This window comes from Chiloscyllium plagiosum, chromosome 17 (genome assembly GCF_004010195.1).
Source record: "Chiloscyllium plagiosum isolate BGI_BamShark_2017 chromosome 17, ASM401019v2, whole genome shotgun sequence".
Classification (NCBI taxonomy): domain Eukaryota; kingdom Metazoa; phylum Chordata; class Chondrichthyes; order Orectolobiformes; family Hemiscylliidae; genus Chiloscyllium; species Chiloscyllium plagiosum.
In genome coordinates this window covers 16,159,421-16,186,210 of record NC_057726.1, presented here as the reverse complement: position 1 = coordinate 16,186,210, position 26,790 = coordinate 16,159,421, and the positions used below count along the sequence as shown (strand labels likewise).

At 46.7% G+C, this 26,790-nt stretch overlaps 1 protein-coding gene across 10 annotated transcripts in view; it reads right to left on the bottom strand.

The window, feature by feature from the left end:
• The window catches only part of gse1b (Gse1 coiled-coil protein b), a 602,615-nt gene that overhangs the window by 9,527 nt on the left and 566,298 nt on the right, over nucleotides 1-26,790 (bottom strand). For 8 of the 10 annotated variants that reach the window (XM_043706595.1, XM_043706601.1, XM_043706602.1 and 5 more), the window contains 4 exons: nucleotides 10,929-11,205; nucleotides 9,686-9,802; nucleotides 7,327-7,683; nucleotides 603-875 (listed from right to left, as the gene is read on the bottom strand). In XM_043706595.1, coding sequence (XP_043562530.1) covers nucleotides 603-875; nucleotides 7,327-7,683; nucleotides 9,686-9,802; nucleotides 10,929-11,205 — 1,024 coding nt within the window. The remainder of the gene's footprint in view (nucleotides 1-602; nucleotides 876-7,326; nucleotides 7,684-9,685; nucleotides 9,803-10,928; nucleotides 11,206-26,790) is intronic. The other 2 variants (XM_043706596.1, XM_043706598.1) reach the window with 2 other exon arrangements.

Here is a 26,790-nt window from a genome sequence, read left to right as displayed (position 1 = left end):
ACAATGACCCTCCGTAGAGCAACCCATCCAGACCCATTCCCCTACATTTACCCCGAGTAATGCACCTAACAGTGTGGACAATTTAGCATGGCCAATCCACCTAACCGGCACATCTTTGGATGTGGGAGGAAACCGGAGCACCCAGAGGAAACTCACACAGAGACGGGGAGAATGTGCAAACTCCACACAGACTGTCGCCTGAGGCTGGAATCGAACCCGGATCCCTGGCGCTGCGAGGCAGCAGTGCTAACCACTGAGGCACTGTGCCACCCTATCACTCACCCCTAATTGCCCTCAAGGTGGTGGTTGCGGTGCAGGGACAGGAGCGCAGCGGTAGCAGAACTGGGCAACAACTCAGTGGACCTGCTGGGAGTGGGTCCAAGTCAGAGCAAATGGAGGGATTTAAATGTATTCAATTAGTAAAATCTGAAATTAAAAAAGTTCATCTCAGTCATGGTGAACATGATTGGATTACTATACGGTGCAACTGGTTCACTGAAGTGTTTGCGAATGGCTGACTTTACCATGGGACTGGCCTGTATTTGACTCCAGATGCACTGTAAGGTGCCTCGCTATTACCCACCACCTGACATACAGCGTACCTTCCACATATTCCTGGTAAGCCTCAAAGACAGCTTCAATGCCCTGCCACTTTGAATGGAAAGGTCGCGATTCCTCCTCTTCCTCCTCTTCATCTTCATTGTCAGTTTCCTCCTCACGCTCGTATGCCATCCCTTTCCGGGTCTGGGTGGCACTGTGCTGCCCGTTCTGGTGTGTAAACTCAGCTCGGCTGGCAGAGTCCATCTCTGGAATGTTGTAGCGGACAGAGGCATCGAGCTTGTGATTCTGTTCTGCAGTTAGTGTCGCCGTGGTACCTGAAAAGAAACAAGATTTCAGTGAGGGCTGAGGTGAATAAATGAAAATTGCACCATGTGGAAAGGGGTAGGGGGAGTGGAGAGGTGACATGACTGGGTAAAATAATCAGAGAGAATATCTCAGGAATGCTCACTGTGAAGACCTAGTGGACTGTAACTCATCCACTTTGATGAATATAGGGTCAGCAGGTCAGCTCAGTAGTCAATCTTATGCACTCTCTAGATTAGTGTCAGAAACCTACGATGCCATTCACATTCCAGGTTGGGAAACAGAATTACAGCATTGTTATGGTGCAAGAGGCAATTCAGCCCCCTTGTGCTTGCACTGGATCGACTACCTTGTACCAATTTCCTGCCTTTCTATCTAAGTAATCATCCCTATTGAATGACTCAAATGAACCTGCCTCCAACACAGTTCTAGACAGTGCATTCCATACTCTAACTACTCACTTTGAGAAAAAGATTTTTCTCAAATCACCCCTGTTTCTTTTGCACATCACGTTAAATCAATGCCCTCTCGACACGAGCAGCTTATTCCCATCAACACTTCCAACCTGCTCAGGATTATGAAAACCTCTGTCAAATTTCCTCTCAGCTTTATTCTCTCCAATAACAGGCTCAACCTCTGCGATTGTTCCTCATAACTGGTGTCTCATCCCTGGAACCATTCTTGTAAATCTCTCCTGCAGTCTCTCCAATGCATTCATATCTTCCCTCTAATGTGGCACTCATAACTGTACACAATACTCCAGATGAGGTCAAACAGATGTTGTATATCACCTCATTGCTCTTGCAATCTACGCCCATATTAATAAAGTCAAGGCTACTGAATGCTTTATTTATGGCTCTCTCCACCCTGGGACCCTCCAACCACATGGAATTAATGTGGATTTTACCAGTTTCCGCATTTCCCCTTCCTCACTTATCCCAGTCCCGATCTTCCAACTCGGCACCGCTCTCTTGAACTGTCCTACCTGTCCATCTTCCTTTCCATCTACCCACTCCACATTCCTCTCCGACCTATCATTTTCACCACCACCTTCATCTACCTATCGCATTCCCAGCTACCTCATCTCCAGCCCCATCCCCCCCCCATTTATCTTTCAGTCCCCTTGGCTCATAAGCCTCATTCCTGATGAAGGGCTTTTGCCTGAAACCTCGATTCTCCTGCTCCTCAGATGCTGTCTGACAGGCTGTGCTTTTCCAGCACCACACTCTTTGACTTGCCACCTTTACTGATCTCTGCACATATCCACCTAGGTCCCTCTGCTCCTGATCCTCCTTTAGAATTCTACCTTCCAATTTACATTGACCTTCATTGTTCTTCTGACTCAAGTGCATCAGCTCACACTTCTCTGCACTGAACTGTACCTGCACACTCCATCATCTTTGTCAATGTCCTTTTGAAGGTCTGCACTGCTCTCCTCACAATTTATAATTCTTGCAAATTTAACGTCATCTGCAAACTTTGAAATTGTTGCATTCACATCACGATCGAGATGACTAATATGTATCAAGAAATAACTACAAATCCAAATTTCTCCGGGATCTTCCTAGAACGAATGTACGGACACAGACAGACAGAGATTCTTGCTTTCACCAGCTGGTAATGAAATTCACATTGTGTCTATTTCTTTGCCTTTTTATTACCTCCAATTGTCTTGCTTTAGTTAATATCCTGTCCACCACCTTAGTTCAGCAATTTGACAACCAGACAGTTTTTTGTTCATATGTTCAAAGGCTATGGGTGTCTCTGGCTAGGTTGGTATTTATTGGCCACAGGGCAGTTAAGAGTCTGGGTCTGGAGTCATATGTAGACTGGACCAGGTAAGGATGGTTACCTCTCTAAAAGAGGTTACTGAACCAGCTGGGTTTTACAATAACTGTAGTGAGTTGCCATTAGGCTAATTTTCCCCCAACCCCCACAATCGACGGTCAGCATTACTCTCTTACTTGCAGATTTTTATTGTGAGATTCGAATACAGGTCCCCAGGACATTACCTGTGTCCCTGGATTCACAGCCCAGCAACAATACCACTGGGGTGTCACCTCCCCTGACTGAAGGCCAGAAATCAGTGTGCTTAAAGTGACCACAGTGAAACAGGAGCTTCCTTTCATCACAAGGCAGCAGCGTACCTGTGTTTATCTTGGGCTGAATTTCAGCCAGAAGCACAAAGCAAACTAATAAAAAATGTAAACAAATAATCATTTGCAATTACCGCAGGGAGACATGCTCATAACTTCCTTTCGTTGAGAAGGCAGCTGGTTAATTGGATGCTTTGAGAGGGAGCACTTGCAGTGATCAGGTTCAAACCCAGCATGGGGTTAGCTTCCTGGAGCAAGAAACTGTTGATAAATTTCTTATATTTCGTAGGAAGCAGTAATCAATCTGAAAAACACGGGCAGAGGGCAGCACTTGCAAACTCTTCCCCTCCTCCCTACAATTGGCGTGTCAAGTTGGCTGATGTATTTGAACACGTGAAAGGACTACAGGACTTGCATTTGTAGAGCACCTGTTAGGTACTGGGGACATCCCAAGGTGTTTTATGCAGCCAATGACGTACTTCTAAAGTGTACTTCCTGCTGTCATGTGGGAATCACTTGTGGACAGGATCACTTGTGCACAGCAAGACTCCACTCTGAGATCGATCTGTCTGTTTTGGTAATGTTGATTGAGGAATGGGTTTTCCTTCAGGTTAAGTAGGAAGGACTCCCCTAGCCTTCTGAATTCTCTTAACGCCACCTGAGAGGGCCTCTGTGTAAATTTTAGTCCAAAATCCAGCACAACTGACAGTGCAGCACTCCCTCAGCACTGCACTAAACGTCGCACTTATGTGGGTCTTGGGCTTAGCGCTTTGTCTGAAACCTTCTAACTGGGAGGCATGGGCACTATCATTGAGTCACCAGCTTAATGTGATAGTATGGTGAGGGCTGAAAATGTGTTGCTGGAAAAGCGCAGCAGGTCAGGCAGCATCCAGGGAACAGGAGAATCGACGTTTCGGGCATAAGCCCTTCTTCAGGAATGGTGAGGAGCAAATGTCCAGTCCTGTCGATGGCTTTGGCAGATCTATGCAGTGGCCTCTATGATACCAAGCTCAGTACCTGTTCAGTGTGGAGTAACTGAGCACAGTCAGGCCACTTACAATCCACTTCATGGTTCTTGCAATGTCGACAGGGGGAGAACATCCTCCTGAGGATTCCTGTCAGAAAGGGTGTGAAAGGGGGTCACAAAGCCACATAGCTGCGAACACGTGCAATCTCAAACGCTGTGGGAGGTTTGGCTGCATGGGTGCCACCGTTGCCTACCATGGGGCAGTGCCAGGAACTGGAATATGAGGAGATGGGAAAAAGTAAGAGGAAACAAGAAAGCAAGAGAACATCCTACTTCAACACGAGACAAGAGAAAATAATCGTTGGTTTGGATTGGCCGAAACATAATACCTGATTTGCCTTTGAAGTTGCCAATTTTTTTTTCTCTGAAGGCAAGTGAAGAGCTGGCTTAGATTGTGGAACATGTCAGGTACATTACTCGAGATTTCTCTGTCCTTGGTTGGAACCTTCCCATGCTGTCAGGGCTCGAACTCAGGACCAGGAGGATGTTTCGATGTGAGGGCACCGAGAGTGTGATTCGACTGACGGTGGCCAAAGGTAACAGCAGCCTATCTGGCCAGAAGGCACAAGGACAAGAAATAGGCCATTCAACCCATTGAATCTACTCTACTGTTCAATGAGGCTGATCTGATAGTCCTCAACTCCACTTTCCTGCATTTACTTCCCCATAATCCTCAAGTTCCAGACTCATTAAAAATCTGTCTACCTCAGCTGTGAATGCACTTAGTGACTCAGCTGAACAGCCCTCTGTGGTAAAGAAATCCACAGATTTGCTAACCTCTCAGGGAAGAAATTGCTCCTCATCTCTGATTGAAGTGGGCAACCCCTTAATCTATGATTACGCTGTCTGGTCCTAGATTCTCCCACAGGGAAGGCAACCATTCCACAGTTACCTTGTAAAGTCCCTGAGGAACCTCGTACATTCCATTAAGGTCGCCTCTCATTCTTCGGTAACCCAATGAAGACAGGCCCAATCTACTCAACCGTTCCTCATAAGACAGTCCTTCTGTACCCTGATTAGCCTTTTAAGCTTGCCTAGCAGAATATTTAGCTACCCAACCTTGGAATGATCCTGGGTACTGGTGACACTCTCAAACTGAAGCCAAAACCCATCAACCGGCTGAAAGTGGCTTAACCGAGTCAGTCCGTAAATCTCAAGGTCCGCCCCACAGTTGTCCCTGCATCTCCGGTGGAGGGCTAAGTATGTCAGAGTTGTGGTTATCCTGCAGAGAGAGGTTACCCCTACACTGGGATGATTTAGAGAATATTTTAAAAATTAAATACCTCTCCAAGTGTCTTCCTTTTGAAGGCCGGATACCTCAGGAACACAGCCACTCTCTTTTCGCTGGCAGGTGTGGGGTGGTAACCCTGACACGATCCTGCCCCAGAATTAGTTTTAAAAGGTTCTGCCACATAACCTCAGTCCATACTGGGGTAGGAAAGGTTCCATCGTCCCACTGCTCACTTGGGAAAACTCGCGGTGAAATGAGATCTGGAGCACACGCACAACTTTTCATTCGAGGAGCTGTGGCCAGCATCCGCATTATCAGATTGTTCCTCAGTTGTAAAACGTCAATGAACAGGAAAGCAGGTGGGACTAACAGGAGTGACTTTAGGTGGTGGATATAGGGTACCACACAGTCAGGTGTCATTGCGAGAGAATCACAGAATTGTTATAGCGCCCCAGATGGTCATTCGGCTCAACCTGCCTGTACCCGATTCTGCAAATGGCTGTCATTACCTCGTGTCAATCTCCTGCCTTCCCCACCACCACCTCCCACATGTCATCTTTATCCAAATAATCATCCAAAGTGCTCCTGAATGCCTCAGTTGAACCTGATCCCACCCAAGCACGGCCTTCCACACCCTCACATATCGCTGAATCTTCAGGTTTGCCATCACTTTGCTCTTGTTCCATTTGTTGCTCAGTTTAAATCTGTGGCCTCGAGTTTTTGTTCCTTTTCTAGGTCAGACCAGCTTCTTCCAAGCAGCTCTAGCCAAAGTTTGACAACCTCTATCAGATCTCTGCTCAGCCTTCTCCTCTTCAAGGAGAACCGTCCCAACCTCTTCAATCTATCCTCATCACTGAAGTTCCTGGACTGGAGGGCATGCCTTATGAAGAAGGGTCGAGGGAGCTAGGGCTTTTCTCACTGGAGCGAAGAAGGATGAGAGGCGACTTGATAGAGGCATAGATAGAATGAATAGCCAGAGACTTCTTCCCATAGCGGAAATGGCTATCACGAGGGGACATAATTTTAAGGTGATTGGAGGGAGGTTTAGGGGAGATGTCAGAGGTAGGTTCTTTACACTGAGAGTGGTGGGTGTGTGGAATGCACTGCAGCAGTAATAGTAGAATCAGATACATTAGGGACATTTAAGCGACTCTTGGATAGGTACATGAAAGGTAGTACAAGGGAGTGTATGTAGGTTAGACTGATCTTAGAGGATAAATGGTCAGCACAACATCGAGAGCTGAAGGGCTGTTCTTTGTTCTCATCAAGGAACCAACCTTGTAAACCATTTCTGCATTCTCTGTCCAGTGTGTTCACATCCTTCCTATAACGTGGCACCCAGAGCTGGGCGCAATAGCTGGAGTGGATGTTCAAAGTCCCATGGAATAAACTGAAAAGTATTCTCTTTCAATCAACATCATCAAAATACTGACTGGTGTTTGTAGGAACGTTACTGGTGGAAAATGGCTGTAAATCTAGTGTGGTCCAAAATATAATTAATGGCACAAATTGCTTTTGGATGTTTAGCTGTTTGAATCTAACTTTGTTTACCCTGAAATCCACCCGTTCATGAAGCCTCATTATAGTAATGCAGTTTGGGGCACTTAGAATGTGACAGATTATCAGCAATGTTCACAATACTGTTCATAAAACAATTCATGGAATCATAGAATCCCTACAGTGTGGCCCATTTGGACCCATCGAGTCCTCACTGACCCTCTGAACGGCACCTCACCCACCCCTTACCTTACTCCTGTAGCCCTGCATTTCCCATGACCAATCCACCCATGTGAGGCACATCTTTGGACTGTGGGACAGACTGGAACACCCGGAGGAAACCCACGCAGACATGGGGAGAATATGTAAACTCTACATGGACTGTCGCTGGAGGCTGGAACTGAACCCAAGTTCCTGGCGCTGTGAGGCAGCAGTGCTAACCACTGAGCCACCATGACACCCCTCTCCTTCCCCCTTGCACAATTAACTCCTGGATTTTTCCTCAGGAGGCAGGAGCAGGCACCTCCTCCCATGAGTCATTCACCACAGGGGAGACCCTTCAGCCCATCGATTTTGTACAAACGACCACCACGTTAGTCATTCTCACCTACCTTTGTGCTTCTGCAATGCTCGCTGTGTGGACTGCAGCACAGACTCGTGAAACTGCTGGGCAAAGTCCTCAGCCATGAACACCTCCCAGGGCTTCCTTTTCTCGTTCAGGCTGTGCCCGGTGCCAGGATTGTCTTTCTGGAGGGCAGCTGTGGTGTTTGTGAGCACGCTTACTGTCCTATTCCCAACAGGCCCCTCGACAGGCCTAGTCTTGTCATTGTGAGGGCCTGGCTCCTTAGGCTTTGACGTAGCCTCTGAGGCTTTCGCTGGCTCTGCACTCTTCCGGAGTTCCGGCACAGCAGGGGTGGCGCTTGGCGGCCTATCGGATTCGGCAGAGGTGGAAGACTCGGCTGCGCCCACTGCAGAAACAGAAAGGTGCATGTGATTTTCAAAATAGGTGCCTTTCACAGCTGTGCTGTATCGCATCATTGTGCTCACAGCCAGGTACAAATGACTGTTTCAGTAAAAGGGATTTCACTTCAAATGAAAACATCCCCTCGAATAGTGGTGACTGATGTTTCCTCGAAGCAGCACTGCCCACACAGAAGCCTCAGAGCTACCACACAAGCCCTGTTCTGAGAGAAATGGGTGCACAGTCCCACAAATAACCTGAAAAATACTGTGCACTCACTAAATCGGGCCATGCACAACAGCTTATTTCAAAACCAACCTCAGTGACGGCTGGTATTGAGGCACTGCAATCCACAGCTCTCTCTAATACATGCACACTTGGGTGGTCCGTGTGTGTGTGTGCGTGTCTGTCCGCACATGTGTGTGTCCATCCGCGCATATGTCCATCTGCATGTGTCTGTCCGTGTGTGTGCATGTGTGGGGCGGGAGGTTAAAATCAGCCAGAAACTGCTGGCCAGCCTACGAGTGCCTCACAGCACTCAGTCTGCACCAGAGACTCACCCCTGGGCTCATGTTAATGGCTAGCAAGCCCTTGCTTGTGCCTCTCTTCACCTTTAACCCCAGCTAAGATTGGCTAACTCAGCAGGGACTGAAAGTTAAACTAATACCCTCTGGATCTGTCTGGTTCAGAACTATAGAGGGCAGTGGGATTTACAGATAGAAACTCGAATCTCCATTCACAGCTCCTTTCCTCAGAAGCCACTGATTCCCTGAACTGTGGCTAATTTGGATTCATCCTGAGAGGGAGGGACTGGGAGATAACTGGACTGTGTCTAATGTTGTCCCAGTCTGAGCAAGCTTGGGATCAAATCCTGATCCAGACAGCTCAGTATCATAGATTTAGCCAGTTGGTTGCATTGCATGAATTGGGGGTTTGGACACTAAGTGACCAGCATTCTGTCCAAAGACACAGCAAAATGTAAAGACAAAAATATCTACTTAGTCCCTCACCTCTGCCTAAACTGTAACTAGCACATGGCATGAGGCAGCATTTCTCCCCTTCTGAAAGTAAGTGCCAAATATTAACCATTGAAACTGAAAGATCTTAAATGCCTGACCCCCTGGTCATCATGATATCACTCCGAAAAAGGGAGATTCTTGGAACCTCAAAGACACTCACATAACAACATGACCCTACCCAACCCTCCAATCAGAGATGTTCCGACAAATGTTGCTGCAGTGTTCCCAACATTTAGGAAATAAATTGAAGATGATTCCAATCCCACAACTGGATCATTTGAGCATGACTGCAGACTTAGCAAAATGGCCAGAATCAATCCCCCAGCAAAGATGCCCACCCCTGTGTTCCACAACAATGTAGGAACCCCAATCCTCATTTACTTAAGCCACTCCTCCTATTAAAGGTCACTTTCTTTGCTCAAACTGCGTTGCCAGTGAGTTGTCAAGGGTTTTCTTTGCCATTCAGGTCAGGAAAACGGGCTGAGATCACTTAATCATCTTACCGTCTATAAGACAGAGAAGCAAACAGCCAAAATGGGAATTGCAACTTCAAGTCCAGAGTTTTAGGTTTGTTTATTCAGCAAATATGAAGTCAGTTTTGAAGGAAGCAACTGAGGTTTGATTTGGGAGTGGGGATGGGAGGAGGGCCCCCTCTCTCAATCATTTCCTGAGGTCAGACCCATTGGCAAAGCTTTGGCAGGCTCTAGCGGGAAGGGAAGAGAAATGCTTCAAAGTAAAAGGAGAGAAATGGAGGGAGGGACAGTGAAGTATACGGCGAGAGACAGATAGATGTGTGAAAAAACTAATGAAGCTGTGTTTGAGCAGATGAAAAGGAGTTCAGAAAAAAAAACCCTCCACCGGCCGCCACTGTATTGCCGGAGGGGAATCACCCCAGAGGTGCATCCCCATGTGCATTCTGATTAAACCAGCAGTTCTGAAGCTTCTCATAGACCAGTTACAAAAGGACCTCTCGAAGAGGTCAACACTCACCAGTCTGAGATGAGCTGGGACTGCTACACGATGGAGGGGAGAGGTATTTAAAAGGTGCTTCTGAAGGCTGGGTCTTCTGTTTTACGGAATGGATCATTTCTATCAGGGTCTCCTTTTCTGTGTGTGTGAGAGAGAGGGAAAGAAGCGCCAATAAATATTAGGGTGAACACTGAGCTTTAAACAAACCCCAACAGCGAATTGAGACTGTGTGACAGAGCCAGGCGCATTGGTATTTAGCTGTGGGACTGTAGCCAAGTGTGGGTTAATTCCGACTCAGCATGAAGCTGTTATCCAAGTCTGACTGAGGTCTATTAAAAGTGGAAGCTGACCAATAATGGCTGGAGACCAAATGGGTGATTTTAATATCTACATACCCATTTACTGTATATGTGGAAAAGAAAACTCACATAAATTGACAAGGTGTGGTTAATAACTTTTGACTTTAGTTGGAATATTCTTTTAAGATTTTAATGAACCTTTCACATACTATGCTCTTCATATTATCAAAATCAAAGTGCTTCATCTATTGATTTCCAGTTGGTGGCAGGAAGCCCTCATGCTGGGGCCATGGGAGTACTTGCACCTCAGACTGGAGGGAGCAAAGATCAGTAATGTGGATAAACACCACGAACAGAGGAGTAACATGGGAAGGAACTGTCATGGCAGCCAGACAGGACTCAGCTGGTCTCTCGGCCACCTCTGAGTCTGAAAGGTGTGGATTCAACTCCCAGCATGAAGGCCTGAACACTAAATTTTGACCAATGCTCTACTGCGAGGCAGCTACACTACTGGAGGTGCTGCCCTTTGGCTAAGGCACTAAATCCTGTTCTCCCTCTTTTCCCTAAACCCTGCTTGTCCTCTGACACCTTCACTACACAGGGCCATAGCGTCTACAGTTCGGAAAAGGCCCTTCAGCCCATCGAATCTCTGCCAGTCAAAAACAACCACCTAATGACTCTCATCCCAATTTCCCGCATTTGATCATTTGCCTCATATGCCTTGGGTCAAATGATCTCTAAGACTGAGAGGGCTAAATGTGGATGGGATGGCAGAACAGACACTGGAATAGAAATAAAGAGAACCCCTCATTCTCAGGGAGAAAGGAGAAGGGCTGAGAGTCAGTGGGGATGGATACGGAAACAACAGAAACTCCAACCAGAGGCCCAGAGGCTGCTACTCTCTAGATAGTCAACTCCCCAGCACCCCCCACCTCAGCGAGAAACAGATGGATGGGGGAACAGACCTTTACCTTTTCTTTTCTCCGGGAGTATGTGAGCGAGGCTAAAAGACGTCAGGAATCTCTTCTTCTCGGCGAGGTCGGGAGTGCTGTTCATTTCGTCGGCGCTGTACTTGTTGGTGGGCAGGGGCCGCGGTGAGGGGGCCTGCCGCTTGGTTGAGACCGGAGGCGGTGAAGGACTCCGCTCCATCAACATCCGGCGCCTCTTGCGTCGTTTCTGCTTCAACAACTCCTCCCTCCGGGCCTGGGTGGTCAGGCTGAAGACTTGCAGGAAGTCCAGTTTCTAAAACCAATGGAAGAGCGGTCGAGATTAACTCAGCAGCCTCAACAGTAAAAACAGGGCGAGATAGAATAGAATCCCTACTGTGTGGAAGCAGACCATTCAGCCCATTGATCGAGTCCACAGTGATCCTCCAAAGACCATCCCACACAGATCCACCCTCCCACCCTGTATCCCTGCAGTTCCCATGGCTAATCCACCTAGTGTGCACATGTCTGGACACAAGGGCAATGTTGCATGGCCAATCCACCCAAACTGCACACCTATGGAGGAAACTGGAGCACTTGGAGGAAACCGACACAGATACGGGAAGAATGTGCAAACTCCCCACAGACAGTTGCCGAAGGTGGAATCAATCCCGGTCCCTGGCACTGTGAGGCAGCAGTGCTAACCACCGTGCCACCCAAGAGGGTGCCAGCACTTCAAAAGGAGGGAACTGCTCCTAACTTCTTGTTGTTCTCTATTCACAGTCTCGGCCATTACCTCATTGATAGAGAAACTGGGTAAGCACCTGAAGAGGTGAACATTTGGAGGGATAGGGAAAATCTTTTGACAACCTCCAAATATCTCAACATGCTTTAGAGACAATGAGGTATACTTTGAAATGTAGTAACAGTTATAATGAGAAACATGGCAACCAACTTACACGCAGCAAGTTCCCACAAACAACAACATGATACAGAATCATGGAGTCATTGAGGATGGAAACAGACCCTTCGGTCCAACCAGTCCATGCAGACCCCACTCCCAAACTAAACCAGTCCTACCTGCCTGCAATTGGCCCAGATCCCTCCAAACCTTTCCTATTCATGAACTTATCCAAATGTATTTTAAACATTGTAACTGTGCCCACATCCACCACTTCCTCCGGAAATTCATTCCACACATGAATCAGTGTAAAAAAACTTCCACCTCATCTCTAATGATCAGACTTTGTCCAAGACACCAGGGAAAGCTGAGCACATTAGCTTTTACTTTCCCTCAAGCCAGGCAAGTTCTCAGTTTAACATCTCATCCTAAAGTTGCCACAACACCCCCTGGGGACTGTAATGGAGTGTAAGATTTTGTGCTTAAGGCCTGGATTGGGATGGAGAACCTAGAATTCAGAGGAATGTGTGCTAGCAATGTAGCCACGCTGACCCACTAGGTAATAGCAGAACTGTGGAATAAAACTAACAGCACAGCCGTTAGAGATCAGCCACAGGCATGATAGATGATAGATTAAATGGCCTCTCATTGTAGTGTAAGATTCTGTGATGAGCTCCTCCAACCATACATCTTTCTGCCAATCCCCAGAGGAAAGAACAGTCAACATATCCATCTGAATGAACGACACAAGCCAGGAGTGTGGTGGAAGCACTCAAGAAGCTCAGCACCATGTGAACAAAGCAGGCCAATCTGCACCCCATTACACTGACCAATATTCACTCCCTCCAATCACGAACACACACTGTTAGCAGTGAGTACCAGCTGCAAGATGCACTGCAGTATCTTACCAAGGTTTCCTCTACAGCCCATTCCAAACCAAACTCCACCAACTAGAAGGACAAGGGCAGCAGACAAACGACATTTGATCCTGGAATTATATCGCCATTCCTTCTTTGCTACTGGGGCAAAATCCCGAAACTCCCTCCCTCACAGCACTGAGTGTCCGTATACCACAAGGACTGCAGTGGTTCAAGAAGTCAGGTCTTCCCAAGTGCAATTAGGGTTGGGTAATGAATGCTGAACTCCCTAGAAGTACCGACAAAGAACAAAGAACCTTATAGCACACAAACAGACCCTTCAGCCCTCCAGACCTGCACCGATCCAGATTCTCTATCTAAACCTGCTGCCTATTTTCTAAGGATCTGTATCCCTCTGCTCCCTGCCTATTCATGTATCTGTCTAGATACATCTTAAATAATGCTATCATTCCCACCTCCAGCACCTCTGTTGGCAATGCGTTCCAGACCCCCACCACCTTTGCGTAAAGAACTTTCCACGCATATCTCCCCTAAACCTTTCCCCCTCATTTTGAACTCGCGACCCCTAATAACTGAGTTCCACACATTGGGAAAAAGCTTCTTGTTATCCACCCTGTCAATATTGCTCATAATTTTGTAGATCTCAATCAAATCCCCCCTCAAGCTCCTTCTTTAGAATGAAAATAATCCTAATCTATTCAACCTCTCTTCATAGCTGGTGCCTTCCATACCAGGCAACATCCTGGTGAACCTCCTCTGCACCCTCTCCAAAGCATCCACATCCCTTGTTACCAGCACTGTATGCAGTATTCCAAATGCAGCCGAACCAAAGTCCTATACAACTGTAACATGACCTGCCAACTCTTGTACTCAATAGCCCATCCAATGAAGGAAAACATGCCGTATGCCTTTTTGACCACTTTACTGAACTGCGTTATCACCTTCGGGGAACAATGGACCTAAACAACCAGATCTCGATGTATACCAATTTTCCCCAGGACGTTTCCATTTACTGTATAGTTCGCTCTTGAATTGGATCTTCCAAAATGCCCGGATTGAACTCCATCTGCCATTTCTCTGCCCATCTCTCCAATCTATCTATATCCTGCCATATTCTCTGACAGTTCCCTTCACTATCTGTTACTCCACCAATTCTGGTGTCATCTGCAAACTTGCTCATGAGGCAACTTACACCCTCCTCCAAATCATTTATATATATCACAAGCAGCAGTGGTCCCAGCACGGATCCCTGTGGACCACCACTAGTCACAGGTCTCCATTTTGCGAAACTTCCTTCCACTACTACTCTCTGTCTCCTGTTGCCCAGCCAGTTCTCTATCCATTTAGCTAGAACACCCTGGACCCCATGTGACTTCACCTTCTTCATCAGCCTACCATGGGGAACTTTATCAAATGCCTTACTAAAGTCCATGCTTCTGACATCTACAGCCTTTCCCCCATCAATCAACTTTGTCACCTTCTCAAAGAATTCTATTAGGTTTGTAAGACATGACCTTCCCCGCACAAAACCATGCTGCCCATTACTGATAAGCCCATTTTTTGCCAAATAGGAGTGGATCCTATCCCTCAGTATCTTCTCTAGCAGCTTCCTTAACACTAACGTCAGGCTCACCGGTCTATAATTACCTGGAGTACCCCTGCTACCCTTCTTAAACAAGGGGACAACATTAGCAATTCTCTAGTCCTCCGGGATCTCACCCTTGTTCAAGGATGCTGCAAATATGTGTTAAAGCCCCAGCTATTTCCTCTCTTGCTTCCCTCAGTAACTTGGGCTAGATCCCATCCGGACCTGGGGACTTGTCTACCTTAATGCTTTTTAGAATACCCAAAACGTCCTCTCTCCTTATGCTGACTTGACCTAGGGTACCCAAAGATCTATCTCTAACCTTAACATCCACCATGTCCCTCTCCTCGGTGAATACTGATGCAAAGTACTCATTAAGAATCTCACCCATTTCCTCTGACTCCATGCATAACTTTCTTCCTTTGTCCCTGAGTGGGTCAACCCTTTCTCTAGTTACCCTCTTGCTCCTTATATATAAAAAAGGGCTTTTGGGTTTTCCTTAACCTTGTTTGTTAAGGATATCTCCTGACCCCTTTTAGCCCTCTTAATTCCTCATTTCAGATTGGCCCTACATTCCTGATATTCTTCCAGAGCTTAGTCTGTCTTCAGTTGCCTAGACCTTATGTACGCATCCTTTTTCCTCTTAGCTCTTCTCACAATTTTACCCGTCATCCATGGTTCCCTAACCTTGCCATTTTGATCTCTCATTTTCACAGGAACATACCACTTCTGAACTCTAATCAACCTCTCTTCAAAAGCCTCTCACATATCGAATGTGGATTTTCCTTCAAACAGCTGCTCACTATCTACATTCCCCAGCTCCTGCCGAATATTGGTACAGTTGGCCTTCCCCCAGTTAAGCACTCTTCCTTTAGGACCATTCTTGTCTTTGTCCATGAGTATTCTAAAACTTATGGAATTGTTATCATTATTCCTGAAGAAATACCGCTACTGAAACATCAACCACCTGGCTGGGCTCATTTCCCAACATCAGGTCCAGTATGGCCCCTTCCCGAGTTGGACTATTTACATACTGCTCTAGAAAACCTTCCTGAATGCTCCTTACAAATTCTGCTCCATCTAGACCTCTAACACTAAGTAAATCCCAGTCAATGTTGGGAAAATTAAAATCTCGTATCACCATTACCCTGTTGCTCCTACATCTTTCCATGATCTGTTTACACATTTGGAGCTTTATCTCACACTCAACATTGGGAGACCTGTAGTACAGCCCCAACATTGTTACCACACCCTTCCTACTTTTGAGCTCTGCCCATATTGGCCCACTTTGACATCCTCTCTGACCAGTAATGCAACTCCTCCACCCCTTTTACCTCCCACTCTATCCTGCCTGCAGCATTGATATCCTGGGATGTTTAGCTGTCAATCATGCCCATCCCTCAACCAAGTCTCAGTAATAGCAATAACATCATGCTCCTAGGTACTAATTCAAACCTTAAGTTCATCCACCTAACCTATTACACTTCTTGCATTAAAACAAATGCACCTCAAACCACCACTCCCTTTGCATTCATCATCTGCTCCCAGCCTCTTCTTCCACTTAGTCATGCAGACTTCATTATCTGCTTTAGTTACTGCTTCCTTACTGTCCTCTAACCTCATTTGGTTCCCAAGCCCTGCCACATTAATTTAAACCCTCCTCTACGTTGCATGTTTTCTTTATTCACTTGTAGGACAGGGGTGTTGCTAGTTGGGCTAGCTTTTACTGTTGGTCCCTAGTTGCCCTTGAGAAGGTGGTGGTGAGAAGTCTTCTTGAACTACTACTATAACTAGCAGCTCAGATGACTGATGCACTTCGTTATTCTGATTATAAGTTGTGAATGTATAGAACCATTTTAATAGTCCAGATGGTTAAACATTCACTCAGGAGACAAAGCTACAAAGAACTGGTTGTAAATCCAAAATCGGAGAGAGAGGACAGCAGGACAAGGGTTCAGGCTCAAGTCTCAAAATCTGATCCTCAAATACGAGGTTCTAATAATAAATTCAATTGGGAATTCATGCACAATATCTTTACTCAGAGAGTGGTCAGAATATGGAGCTGATTGCTACAGGGAGTGGCTTATCCAAGTAGAATTGATCAATACAGGGGAGGCTAGACAAAGACATGAGGGAGAATGGGTTGTTAGTTGAGACAAAGCAGAATGGGAGTCAGCTTCTGTGGCACGTAAATGGCTAATTTCTGTGCTGTGCATTCCATCTAATTTCTCGTATTTAAAAGCCTTAATTATTAAGGTATCAAAACATGACAAACAGGACAACAGACTCTCGGCATCAGCTTCGCATTTCCTGTGGTTCCGGACAGCCCACTCAAAAAATCAGGCTTGTTTCATTCAAAACCATGAGGGGTCTGGACACAGTGAACAGAGAAAAGCTGTTCCCACTCGACTGAAAAGCAGAGCACACACTCTGAAGGTAATTGGCAAAAACAGCAATGGTGACAGGAGGAGAAACTTTTCCACACAGTGTGGGGCCAGGACCTACTCAAGAGTGTGGTGGAGGAGGGGCAAATTGTGGCCTTTAAGTGGGATTTGGATTATTATCTAAAAAAGACTGTGTAGTGTTGCAGCAGGGGAATAGCACTGGGGTTTATTGTTCCTTCAGAGATCCTGCGCAGTCATTACAGGCTGAATGGCCTCCTTCTGAGCTGCAACCATTCTGTAATCAAGATGAGAGTCAATTCTACTGCGACGAGAAAAATCCTGGCAAGATGCCATCGAGCTGCAGAACCCCAGTTTCTAATCTACTTTGTGCATTGCTGAAAATATAGTTGAAGCAACAGGTGCCATTAGCTGCTTCATGCTGCTTTATGCAGTAGTCACACAAGTTCTATTCACCACCAACAGGATGCTGTAGTCAAGCCATAAAGACATTCTGCCCATTACAGAAACAAACAATATGGCTTGTGAATTTCAGCGCTGTTGTGAAGGGCGATACCGGCAGATCACATCAAACAGCATGTCGGCTGAGTACGCACTGACACTGCTCTTGGCAAATTCACAATAGTGTCCTACATTACATGTGTTTCTGTAACTAGACACACTTGCTGGATAATCCTTATAAGGTACAAGGTATTACACTGACAACCAATTTAGGATTGTCAGTTGTACCAATGCTGTGGCACACTTGTGGAGACTGGAAGCTGCATATATTAATACACAGGGCTATGTTCTTTGCAGACTGAAATGACATATCTACACACTGGCTGAACTGAACTCAATAAAATAGGTGACAGCCATCAACTGTTTCATTTCTCATGTATTGCCCCGATCCATTAGAGACAACCTGCCTGGCTTCAAATTTAAATAAAGCCTGGCAGTTAACTGTCAATCAGTATTAATGTGTATATTCGCCATGACAAAAATCTTCACTGATCATAGTTCACTTGCCAAACAATCAGCAGTCTTCCTTTGTATAGTATAAATGTTGTTGTCCATTTACTTTGGCATTCTTGCAAATTATCCTGATGGATGTGAGGCCAAAAGCTTTGATGAAACATGTCTTCTTCAGCAAGTTGTACACTCCCAAATAACAAATGTATTTTGTATAAGAGGACACGGCAAGGGAAGATGGCTGTAGTTTTCCCCTTCCTCACAGTCCTCTGTGTAACCAACAAATGTCTTCATCGCGATACACCTGCCCCACCCTTCCGTTTGTGTTTGATTCAACACTCCAGTGGCACTTCAGAAAGATTTCCTGATGTTGTCCATGCGATTACATCGAAATCATTGCACAGGGGAACAATGGATGACATCTGCTCATTTGAACCAAGGTCTCACCATTGCCATCAGGAGCAAAACTCTCGGTGTGGTGAGACAGAAATTCTCCAGCACCCAATACAACAGCACGTGACAACCCTCAGGCAGAAGGTTAGCTCATCCACTGAGCACAATGAACACTCCGGGAATATGCTGACGGTGTCACCAGACCAGACAGAAGAACATGAGGGTCCAAAGCTTTTGGCATTTGAACACTCAAAGGTGTTTACATTAAGCATTAGTTGATCATTCCTTTCTTGAGTCGCTTTTGCCACAGATTGATTAGAATTAGAATTAGCTCTATTGTCACATATACTCACGAGTCAAAAGTTTACAAATCGCCACTTATGGTGCCATCTTAGGTGCAAAGGTACCTAGGTACAGAACCTTAGGCACAAAGCAGAAAGATGAGGAAGCAAAAGTTAAAATGACAGTCATCACAGCCTATTTTGCTTTCAGTGTGTAGGCCTTTTTATTGGTGTCTTTGATCTTCTCAATATTTTCTCACCACCAGATTTGCTCAAAGCAGGCTCCAACTTGCCCTTGCCTGAGGAGGGAAGCATATCTTCTGACTGCCTCAGCTTGCTCTCACAGGCCAAACGAGCTCCGACTGTCCCATACAGCCCTACTCTACAGGAGAGGAGATACCACTCCGAATCCCAACCATTATCCTTCTGCCATTGAGGAAAACACAGACCACTTCCATTGGGATAAATCACGTTTTACCCAGCACCTGGACTGCCAGGGAATCGCATTAGAACTATTATCTGAAGCAATTTTGCAACCCATGTGGGTCAGTTGAAGCTCTTCATCTCAATCCCTATGTTGCTGATTTCAATCTGCTAAATCAGTGACTTAATGGGTATAGGAACTAATGATCCTGCTCAGTGATTTAATTGTAAACATCAGGGGACAGAACAAAGAAATGCACTGAAATGACGATGTGATTAAGTAGTGATTGATTGACACAGCACAAATTTCGATAGTTCTTACACTCAGGTATGGACGTTGCCATTTTGCACAGGCCCGTCAATGACTTAATCCCTCCACAAGTGCCTCGCCATCCCACTGGATCGCAGGCTCGATTGATTCCTCATCATCTTCAGCCAATACGATGTCTGGTTAGGCACAGTCACAGAAATGAAAAGGACTGCACAAACACTTCAAATCTGGTTTTGATGATCTACATCAGGCAGCCTGGGGTAGCCGGTGGTGAGAGTGGGTGGAGACAGCCCGGGGTCAGTCGCTAGTGAGAGTGAGTGGAGACGTGGGTCAGTCGGTGGTGAAAGTGGGTGGAGACAGGCTGGGGTCAGACAGTGGTGAGATAGGGTGGAGACAGGTTGAGTCAGTCAGTAGTGAGAGTGGGTGGAGACAGCTCGGGGTCAGACGGTGGTGAGAGTGGGTGGAGACAATGTGGGTCAGTCGGTGGTGAGAGTGGGTGGGGTCGCCCTGGGTCAGTCGGTGATGAGAGTGGGTGGAGATAGACCGGGGTCAGTTGGTGGTGAGAGTGGGTGGAGACAGGCCGGGGTCAGAGGGTGGTGAGAGTGGGTGGAGACAGGCCGGGGTCAGAGGGTGGTGAGAGTGGGTGGAGACAGGCCGGGGTCAGAGGGTGGTGAGAGTGGGTGGAGACAGGCCGGGGTCAGAGGGTGGTGAGAGTGGGTGGAGACAGGCCGGGGTCAGAGGGTGGTGAGAGTGGGTGGAGACAGGCCAGGGTCAGATGGTGGTGAGAATGGGTGGAGGCAGTCCATGGTCAGTCAGTGAAAAGAGTGGGTGGAGACAGGCCGGGGTCAGAGGGTGGTGAGAGTGGGTGGAGACAGGCCGGGGTCAGAGGGTGGTGAGAGTGGGTGGAGACAGGCCGGGGTCAGAGGGTGGTGAGAGTGGGTGGAGACAGGCCGGGGTCAGAGGGTGGTGAGAGTGGGTGGAGACAGGCCGGGGTCAGAGGGTGGTGAGAGTGGGTGGAGACAGGCCGGGGTCAGAGGGTGGTGAGAGTGGGTGGAGACAGGCCGGGGTCAGAGGGTGGTGAGAGTGGGTGGAGACAGGCCAGGGTCAGATGGTGGTGAGAATGGGTGGAGGCAGTCCATGGTCAGTCAGTGAAAAGAGTGGGTGGAGACAGGCCGGGGTCAGAGGGTGGTGAGAGTGGGTGGAGACAGGCCGGGGTCAGAGGGTGGTGAGAGTGGGTGGAGACAGGCCGGGGTCAGATGGTGATGAGAGTGGGTGGAGACAGGCCGGGGTCAGACGGTGGTGAGAGTGGGTGGAGACAGGCCGGGGTCAGAGGGTGGTGAGAGTGGGTGGAGACAGGCCGGGGTCAGACGGTGGTGAGAGTGGGTGGAGACAGGCCGGGGTCAGATGGTGGTGAGAGTGGGTGGAGACAACCCGGGGTCAGACGGTGGCGAGAGTGGGTGGAGACAGGCCAGGGTCAGAGGGTGATGAGAGTGGGTGGAGACAGGCCAGGGTCAGATGGTGGTGAGAGTGGGTGGAGACAGGCCGGGGTCAGTCAGTGGTGAACGTGGGTGGAGACAGGCCGGGGTCAGACGGTGATGAGAGTGGGTGGAGACAGGCTGGGGTCACACGGTGGTGAGAGTGGGTGGAGACAGGCCAGGGTCAGATGGTGGTGAGAATGGGTGGAGGCAGTCCATGGTCAGTCAGTGAAAAGAGTGGGTGGAGACAGGCCGGGGTCAGACAGTGGTGAGAGTGGGTGGAGACAGGCCGGGGTCAGTCAGTGGTGAGCGTGGGTGGAGACAGGCCGGGGTCAGACGGTGATGAGAGTGGGTGGAGACAGGCTGGGGTCACACGGTGGTGAGAGTGGGTGGAGACAGGCCAGTGTCAGATGGTGGTGAGAGTGGGTGGAGACAGGCCAGGGTCAGATCGTGGTGAGAGTGGGTGAAGGCAGCCCATGGTCAGTCAGTGAAAAGAGTGGGTGGAGACAGGCCGGGGTCAGACAGTGGTGAGCGTGGGTGGAGACATGCCAGGGTCATTCAATGGTGAGCGTGGGTGTAGACAGGCCGGGGTCAGACGGTGGTGAGAGTGGGTGGAGACAGGCCGGGGTCAGAGGGTGGTGAGAGTGGGTGGAGACAGGCCGGGGTCAGACGGTGGTGAGAGTGGGTGGAGACAGGCCAGGGTCAGATGGTGGTGAGAGTGGGTGGAGACAACCCGGGTCAGACGGTGGCGAGAGTGGGTGGAGACAGGCCGGGGTCAGAGGGTGATGAGAGTGGGTGGAGACAGGCCAGGGTCAGATGGTGGTGAGAGTGGGTGGAGACAACGTGGGTCAGTCGGTGGTGAGAGTGGGTGGAGACAACGTGGGTCAATTGGTGGTGAGAGTGGGTGGAGACTGCCCGGGGTCAGACAGTGGTGAGAGTGGGTGGAGACAGGCCGGGGTCAGTCAATGGTGAGCGTGGGTGGAGACAGGCCGGGGTCAGACGGTGATGAGAGTGGGTGGAGACAGCCCGGGGTCAGACGGTGATGAGAGTGGGTGCAGACAGGCCAGGGTCAGACGGTGGTGAGAGTGGGTGGAGACAGGCCAGGGTCAGACGGTGATGAGAGTGGGTGGATACAGCCCGGGGATGCTTATAGCTGTGGTGTTCAACTTTTAACCATGTTCCTTTGTTTCTCTGCTTTTTTACAAGAAGGACTATAATGTTTAACTTTTTAAGCTTATCTCTTAATTTTTCTGCTCTGTATCTAAGATTCTGTACCTAGATACCTTTGTACCTAAGATGGCCCTGTAAGTGACAACTTGTAAACCTTTCCCTGTATTGGTGATTTATGAGAAGATTTGTAGCTCAGGTTGATGATAAGTATACAAGTTATCGCGCTGAGCTGGAAGGTTTGTTTTCAGACGTTTCGCCACCATACTAGGTAACATCATCAGTGAGAGTCTCCGATAAATCGCCGGTGGTATGTCCCACCTCTCTATAGGCCTTGGTTTCTTAAGGCGGATGATGTCATTTCCGGTTCTTTTTATTTCAAGGGAAGGGAGATAGTGTCTAAATCGATGTGTTTATGGATAGAGTTCTGGTCAGAATACCGTGCCTCGAAGAATTCTCATGCGTGTCTTTGTTTTGCCTGTCCTAGGATGTGTGTGCTGTCCCAGTCAAAATGGCGTCATTCTTTGTCTGTATGTATAAAAACTAGTGACAGTGGGTCCTGTCTTTTGGTGGCCAGTTGGTGTTCATGTATCCTGGTGGCAAGTTTCCTGCTAGTTTGTCCGATGTAGTGTTTTTTATAGTTCTTCTATGGTATCTTGTAAATGACGTTAGTTTTGCCAGTGGTTTTGCTGGAGGACTATTCAGGTTCATTAGTCACTGCTTAAGTGTGTTGGTCAGTTTGTGGTCTACCATGATGCCAAGGGGTCTGAGTAGCCTTTTCTGTCATTTCTGATATATCTTTGATGTAAGGTAATGTGGCTATAGTTTTTGGTTACATTATGTCTGCTTGTTTGGGTTTGTTAAACACTTGCAAGATATCATGGAAGAACTGTGCAAAAACACTACATCAGACAAACTAGCAGGAAACTTGCCACCAGGATATATGAACACCAACTGGCCACCAAAAGACAGGACCCACTATCATTAGTTTTTATACATACAGACAAAGAATGACGCCATTTTGACTGAGACAGCACACACATCCTAGGACAGGCAAAACAAAGACACGCATGAGAATTCTTAGAGGCACGGCATTCTAACCAGAACTCTATCAATAAACACATCGATTTAGATCCTATCTACCTTCCCTTGAAATAAAAAGAACCGGAAATGACATCACCCGCCTTAAGAAACCAAGACCTATAGAGAGGCGGGACATACCACCAGCGCTGCACCAGAGACTCTCACTGATGATGTTACCTAGTATCGTGACGAAACATCTGAAAACAAATCTTCAAGCTCAGTGAGTTAACTTCCATACATACGTTTCCCTGTACTCATGTGAGTATATGTGACAACAAAGCTAATTCCAAAAATGTCCCTCATAAAGGTGAAAAGACAGCACCAAACAGACCAAGAATATGTTGAAGGAATGATGACATCCTCCATATAAAACCATAAGACATGAAAGTTGAAGCAGGCCATTCAGCCCATTGAGTCTGTTCCACCATACAATGACATCATGGGCTGTCCTGATAATCCTTAACTCCACCTTCCAGCCTTTTCCCCCCAATCCTTGGTCCACTTACTGATTAAAAATCTGTCTACCGAGCTTTGAACTTAATGACCCAGCCTCGACACTAAAGAATTCCACAGCTTCACAATGCTCTGAGAAGAAATTCCACCTCATCTCAGTCTTATTTAGTAATCCCTTATTCTGTATTCTGGTCCTAGACTCTTCCACGGGGGAAGCAATCTTTCCACAAGTCCAATGAGAATCTTGCCTGCTTCAGTAGGGTCGCCTCTCATTCTTCTAAACTCCACTGAGGACTAAAAGGAGAAAGTGAGGACCGTAGATGCTGGACAATCAGACTTGAAAAGTGTGGCGCTAGAAAAACACAGCAGGTCAGGGAGCATCCAAGGAGCAGGAGAGTCAACGTTTCGAGCATCAGGGCAGAGACATGCGAAGTTAGGTGGTAGTAGAATTTTAAGGAAAGGCAAGATCCCATTACCTTTTTGCTGTCTCTCCTCAGGAGCAGCTATCCATTTAGGCCCATCTCCTTGCCTTTACCCACTACAATTTAATTTTCTTTCCTCTCTAAGAGGGAATAGGTTGGGAAAATCTTCTCCTATTGACCAAAGTGTCTGAAACCTGAGGATCCACATTTAAGGTGATTGGCAAAACGGCAACATAAAGATTTTAATGCTGTGGGTGTTTTGGGTCTGGAATACACTTGCTGAGAACTTGAAGGAAGGAGATTAAATTAGGGACTTTAGGAGTGATTTGGATCATTATGTGAAAAAGAAAAGCATGGCAGGGCCGCTGGGAAATGATATCGAAGGTGGGTGAAGGCGAGTTGCAGTTATAGAGAACCAGCAGGGACATAATGAGCCAAAAATCCTCCTTCTGTGCTGTAATTATTCTATAATTCTATATATATCCACTTCCCTGAAAAAAACTATTGATTTTGCTTCCATCATCAACTCTGGCTTCTGCCCCTCTACATGAGAAAGCTCTTCTTATCTCTCTCTCTTTGTTCTTTTGATGGTGATCTACAATTTCAGTCTCTCCAGTTATTGACTCTCCCATCAAAGGAATTAGCTTTATCCTATTTGTCTCATCAAAAAAAATGATCACTTTAAACATGAAATCAAATCTCCCTGTGACTTTCTCTGCTGTATGCAAAGGGCCCAGTTTTTCACAAGTACCACTTTTAATTAATGTTTCTCATCTTGGCACTATCTTAGTCAATCACTTCTCCATCCTTTCCAAGGCTTCAATATTTTTATCAAACTTGATACCTGAAAAAGTGACACATTGTTCTAATTTCAGCTTAATTGATACACATTTAGCAATACCTCAAGGCTTTGCAGTTAATGTCCCTATTTATAACAGCTATAATCTCTTTACAGCTTCAACTTGTTCCTCCAATTTTCAAGATTTGCTAATCAGGATCTGTAAATTATTTTGCACCTCATTTACCAAGTAGTAAAATATCACATATCCTTTCATAACATTTCAGTGTCAATACTCTCTCTTTATTCGTACATCTTAACCGTAACCTTACCCTCAACTTACACTTTTTTGACATCACTATGTCATGATGGTGAGAACTGGGTTTTTTATCCAATTCCTTTGCTCTCTCGCCTGAAGGTGCTGGGGCAGAGTAGCACCACTTCCTATCTGTATGTCCGAACTTACAAATTACCACCTGGAATATGCGCAGGGATGGTCACTTCACAGAAGGGAAGAAACTTGAGGAATCATACTGCACAGGAGGATGCCTTTTGGTCCATTGTGATAAAAAGATCCACTCAATTTGTCCCAGACTCCAGCCCTACCCTCACAATCCAGCAAATCTTCCCTTTCCGAGTATTCACCAACTCCCTTTTGAGCTTTACAAGTGAATTTGTGTATCCCACCCTTCAGGCAGTGGTTTCCAGTCTGCAAAAACTTAAATAAAACTAAGTTCTCATCTCCTGTCTGGTTCATTTGGCAGTTATCATAACTCCATATCCTCTGGTCGTGGTGAAACCAAGACATATTTGACTGAAACTGCTAGTAATTTACATGTTAAAAATGGCTTTCCCTTAACTTCAGTGTGTGTTTAACAGAATTATTGTCACTTGACATGAAGTAATGAAAAGAATAGGTTTCTTTTCCTTTTACCTTTTTTCAATGAACCCATCTGGCTTGTTTTTATCTCTATCTAGCTTGACTTTGCTCTTTCAACATCTATGACTGGGTCATACCTGAACTGCGACTACCAACTCCACTGAATGGTTGGAACCATGAAATTAATTAATTTGCCTCACTTTGCTCCACTGACAGATTGTGCAATATTGGCAGACTTCCAATTTCTTTTTGACTCACACTTTCAGCTGGAGGAGCAATTGGATGATAGGAGCAAAAAAAACCAAATTCCTGGAAACTCTCAGCATTAGAAATAAGATGGATGAGCTTGAGGCTCTTTTGGAAATTGGCAGATACGATATTGTGGGGATAACTGAGACGTGGCTTCAAGTGGACTCGGATGTAAGTTGAATCAGGAGCTGAAATTGGCCTATCGTAAAGATGTTACTACAGTTGTTATGGGGGATTTCAACATGCAGGTAGACTGGGAGAATCAGGATGGTATTGGACCTCAAGAAAGAGACTTTGTGTAGTGCTTCAGAGATAGATTCTTAGAACAGCTGGAGCCGACCAGGGAGAAGGCAATTCTGAATCTGGTATTGTGCAATGAACCAGAATTGGTCAGGGACCTCGAAGTGAAAAAGGAGCCATTGGGAAGTAGTGACCATAATACAATAAGCTTCAATCTGCAATTTGAGAGGCAGAGGGTACAATCGGAAATGACAATTTTTCAGTTGAATAAAGGGAACTGTGGAGCTATGAGGGAGGAGCTGGCCAAAGTTCAATGGTGCGATACCTTAGCAGGGATGACAGTGGAGGAACAATGGCAGATATTTCTGGGTATAATGCAGAAGATGCAGGATCAGTTCATTCCAAAAAGGAAGAAAGATCCTAGGAGGAGGCATGGGTGGCCGTGGCTGACGAGGGAAATTAAGAAACATATAAAGTTAAAGGAGAAAAAGTATAACATAGCAAAGATAAGTGGGAAAACGGAGGACTGAGATTAGATTCCCTACAGTGTGGATACAGGCCCTTCGGCCCAACCAGCCCACACCGACCCTCCGAAGAGTAACCCACCCAGACACTATGGGGCAATTTAGCTTGGCCAATTCACCTAACCTGCACATCTTTGGACTGTGGGACGAAACCAGAGCACCCAGAGGAAACCCACGCAGACACAGGGAAAATGTGCAAACTCCACACAGACAGTCACCCGAGGCTGGAATCGAACCTGGGACCCTGGTGCTGTGAGGCAGCAGTGCTAACCACTGAGCCACTGTGCTGCCCTTAAGCTTTTAAAGAACAACAGAGGATTACTAAGAAGGAAATACGCAAAGAAAAAATGAGGTATGAAGGTAAACTGGCCAATAATATAAAGGAGGATAGTAAAAGTTTTTTTAGGTATGTAAAAGGCAAAAAAATGGTTAAGACTAAAATTGGGCCCTTGAAGACAGAAACAGGGGAATATATTACGGGGAACAAAGAAATGGCAGAAGAATTGAATTGGTACTTCAGATTTGTGTTCACTGGGGAAGACACA